Here is a 4,177-nt window from a genome sequence, read left to right as displayed (position 1 = left end):
GACGACTCGTCACGCACAGCCACCTCCTTCCGCCCAAGCATGCTCTCGATCATCGCCACGTACTCCGCCCCGGTCCCGCTCCACGGACGCGAGCTCACCGCCGGGTGGCAAGCCTACATGAACCAGGGCCTTCAGACGGGCGCCGCCTACGCCGGCACCGGCGCTTCGGGCGAGGGCTCCTTTGACGACCTCAACGCTCAGACCGCGGACGCCTTCAGCGCGCTCAACCACCAGGGCGAGCCCGCCGCCGCCGCCGCCTCGCCGTCCGCCGCCTCAGCGTCCACCGCCGCCTCGCCGGCCTCCACCATCGGGACCGACGTCACCTCTGCCGTCGCCACGCCGATCGTCTCCTCGACCGACGCCTTCACCGCCGGCATCATCTCGGTCGTCGACTCGCTCACCGCGGCGCTCGGCTCGCCCGCCGCCTCGAGCGCCGCGCCCGCCTCCGCCGCCGCGCCCGCCTCGCCCTCCTCGTCCGGCGCCGCCTCGGCTCCCCACTTTGCGGGCTGGCAGGCGTACATGAACCAGGGCATCGCCACCGGCCTCCAGTACGCCAACGCGGGCGCCGGAGTCGCCGCCGGCACCACCGACCCGGCGACGGGCTTCAACGACCTCAATGCCGCGACGGCCGACAGCTTCGACGCCCTCAACCACGGCGCGCCGCTCGCCGAGCAGGACGGCGGGGAGCGGCGCAAGCTCGCCGCCGCCGCGCCGGAGGAGAAGGTGTGGACGGGCGCGTGGAGCGACCACCACGCGGAGGCGGGCGGCAAGGAGACCACCTCGCCGCTCGGCGCCGCCAACGTCGGCACCTCCTCCCTCGAGCACGCCGCCACGACCGGCTTCGCGCACGGCGCGTCCCACGTCATCGGCGCCAACACCCACGGCGCGACCGACGACCACGCCGCCAACTCGGACATCCTCTCGACCGACAAGTACCTGGGCACGCCGGGGCACCAGAACGACTGGACGCAGTACCTGCCGGTCGTGCCCGGCAACAACGACGGCGGCTACCTCGGCGGCGAGGTTGTGCAGGACGAGTCGCAGGTGTCGGGCTACGTCGGCGGCTCCTACTACCCGTACCCCGCCGCCCCCGCCGAGTACGCCACCGTCGGGCCGATCTACGCGGGCAAGTACACCGCGGCGGGCCTCGAGACGGTCGCGGGCTGGGCCACGGGCGCCGACTTCAACGAGGAGGGCATGCCGGAGGGGACGGCGAACCGGTTCCTCGAGCTCGACACGCAGCTGCTGGACGACTTTGACAAGCTGAACCGCGGCGGCTCGGTGCTCGGCCGCTGACCTGAGCCGGGGTGCTACCATCGATGTGTGTACTACTCTAGGGAGCGGTCTAGTCCCGTGGTGGGTGCTCGATTCCTTTGTGTACAACGAACTATAAACACATGACGCACCTCAAACGCGCCGCCCGCGCGCGACCCTCTCGGCCACAAAACTCCTTCGTCACGACATCGTTCAACGGAGGACGCGCACCCCAGAGTACTAGAGACCCCACCCCGTGGTTGTGCGACGGTGTATCAGTCGCCTTATGCCACCGTTGCATATCCGGATATGCAACGGTGGCATAAGGCGCGACTGATACACCGTCGCAAAACTGCACATTCCTGGGTCGTGCGGAGATGCATCCGGTTTGGGTACCGGCGGATAGCAGGTGAACGCTAAGGTGGGTTTCGAACCAGTGACAACGCCCGTCTGGGTTTTTTGCGCCGAGTCGAACTGCGGGATTCGAACTCGAGACCCGACGTGCAGTTTTGCGACGGTGTATCAGTCGCCTCGTTATGCCACCGTTGCATATCCCCACCGTTGCATATCCGGATATGCAACGGTGGCATAAGGCGACTGAGGGTATGCAACGGTGGCATAAGGCGACTGATACACCGTCGCAGGTTGCCACTGCGCCAACGTGGCTTGCACGCGGGCTAAGCCGCCTCTCCCGTGCCTTGGCCTTCGCAGCGGCAAGTGACGCGCGCCTCGCCTTGGCGGCGGCGAGGGAGCGCCGCCTCTGCCGCCTCAAATGCCGCCTCGGGGCCGCGGAGCCTGCCGCCTCGGCCGCCTCCTCGTCCTCCTCCGCTGCGCGGCAGCCTCCTCCTCCTCTGCCGCTGCCACAACCGCAGCCTCCACCTCCGCCTCCGCTGCCGCCTCTGTTGCCGCTGCCGCCTCCGCTGCCGCCTCCTCGCCCGCCTCCGCGGTCTCCTCCTCGCTCGCCTCGCTCGCCTCGCTCGTCGCCTCTCCCAACGCCTCCGCCAGCCCCTCGACCAGCGTCTCCACCGTAAATAATGCCGAATGGAATCCTCTCCTCGTTGAGCGTCTCGAGAAGCAGGAGAAGCCTCGCCTCCTCGGCCTTCTTCGCCGCCTCAGCTGCGGCTGCCTCCTCCTCCGCCAGCGCCTCGGGCTCCTGCGACGGCCCAGCGCCGCCGCTCCCGCCTTCTTCTTCTTCTTCTTGCCCTTCTCCTGGGGTGTCGACGGGCCCCCGGGGGCGACGGGGGTGCTCTTGGGGGGGGTCCCCCCAGTCAAGGGGGTCTGGGGCGCAGCCCCAGGAAGCCCGCCGCAGGCGCCGACTTTTTCGGGCTTTTTGACTGATTTTCATGAGGTGTTGCTACTATTTTGGGACCAGTTGAAGCCTAAAAATGGCTACAAATACAGCCACAACAGCGGCTAGTCGTGCGCTGCTACTGTGTGGCAGAGCCCATAGAGAGGGCTTTCAGGAGCACTATTCAGTTTGATCCAGCTCAACGTTGCGGAGTAGTAAGACTGTTCCGTTACCGTGAGCGGCCGGCGGCCGGCGGCGGCCGGTGCGGCACGCGGAGCACTCCGTGAGCTGTGACGGGTGCGGACGAGCGAATGAGAGGTCCCTTTCAGTGAGAGATAGGCAGCCCTAGTCTCTAATAACACATCTCCCACAGATAGCGACCTCTCATTCGCTCGTCCGCGCCCGCCACTGCTAGTCGGGGCACTCCCGGCGTGCGGCCCGGTCCCGGTCGTCACTCCGGTTGCTCGTGTTCACACCGTCAGAACTCAGCTCCGCTAAGGATCCAGCGTCTGAGACTTGGGCATCTTACACAACTTTTGTAGTAGAGCACAATGGCACCCTTGCATCAAGTGCATCACTTCGTTGATACCGTATATACCGACCCCCGTTTTCGGCCGCCGCGGGCGGAGAGCACCCCCGTCGCCCCCGGGGGCCCGTCGACACCCCAGGGCCCTTCTTGCCCTTGGCGCGCTTCTCCGCCTCGACCTCCGCCAGCGCTCCTCGGCATGCCGTGCCGCCTCCGCCTCCGGCGCCGCCCGCTCCGCCTCCCTCGCTGCCGCCCCCTCAGCACACACTGCTTCCTTTGCCGCCGTCGCGGGCGCGCCCTTTGCCGCCGCATGCACTCTCTGCAGCATGCGGCAAAGGGGTGGCTCCCTCGAGGGCACGCACTCACTCGCTGTGGCCCTGCTTCTTGGCGAACCCCAGCGCTGTGTCTCCAGACACCGAGCGCAGCTTCGCGTCGGCGCCCGCCCGCAGCAAGCGGAGCACGACGGCGGGATAATTGTTGAAGGCGGCGAGCATCAGCGCGGTATGGTCCTTGCAGTCCTGCAAGTTGATCTCTGCCCCGTGCTGCAGCAGCAGCTCGGCCACCTGTTTGTGGCCGTTCCTTGCGGCTAGGATCAGCGCGGTGCCATTCTCATTGTTCTGAAGGTCGACCGACGCGCCACGCTGCAGCAGCTGCGCGGCCAGGAGCCGCTCGTGTGGCCGTAGGCGGCGGCGAGAAAGTATCAGTACGAACCGCATTGCCGCTCACACTCATATGAGTGAACGTCGCGTCCACCCGCCCGCCGCCGTCGAGCCACACCAGCACCGCATCGTCGCCTTGCACAGCCGCCTCCACGACCTCGTCGGGGATGGCGCCCTCGCCCGTTCCGCTCTCCGCGCGCCGCCGGAAAAGGACGCGGCAGCTGCTGCCTCCGCTGCCCCGTTGCCCGAGGCCGGGCATCGCAGACCGCCCCTTCGCCGCCCGCCTCTCCGACTTCCTCGGGAACAGGCCCGCTGCTGCCACCCTGGCCGCCCGAACCGCTGACAACTTTCGCCCGCCTCGACCGCCGCCGCCTCGCCCCTCCCCGCTGCCACCTCGCGGCGCCCGATGCGCTGCCGTGTGCCCCGAGCGAGGGGTCGCGCGCGGGCGGC

General features: G+C 68.3%; 1 protein-coding gene across 1 annotated transcript; it reads left to right on the top strand.

Annotated features, from left to right (window-relative positions):
* Nucleotides 1-1,415, top strand: EMIHUDRAFT_440198 (hypothetical protein). The gene has a single exon (XM_005790263.1). The coding sequence runs from the start codon at nucleotides 40-42 to the stop codon at nucleotides 1,294-1,296; it is 1,257 nt and encodes a 418-aa protein (XP_005790320.1). The 5' UTR covers nucleotides 1-39; the 3' UTR covers nucleotides 1,297-1,415.
* Nucleotides 1,416-4,177: the final 2,762 nt, after the last annotated feature.

The sequence above is a fragment of the Emiliania huxleyi genome (assembly GCF_000372725.1).
Source record: "Emiliania huxleyi CCMP1516 chromosome Unknown EMIHUscaffold_120, whole genome shotgun sequence".
Lineage (NCBI taxonomy): Eukaryota > Haptophyta > Isochrysidales > Noelaerhabdaceae > Emiliania > Emiliania huxleyi.
Note: the sequence above shows the minus strand (reverse complement) of the source record. Positions and strands in the feature narration are given on the sequence as shown.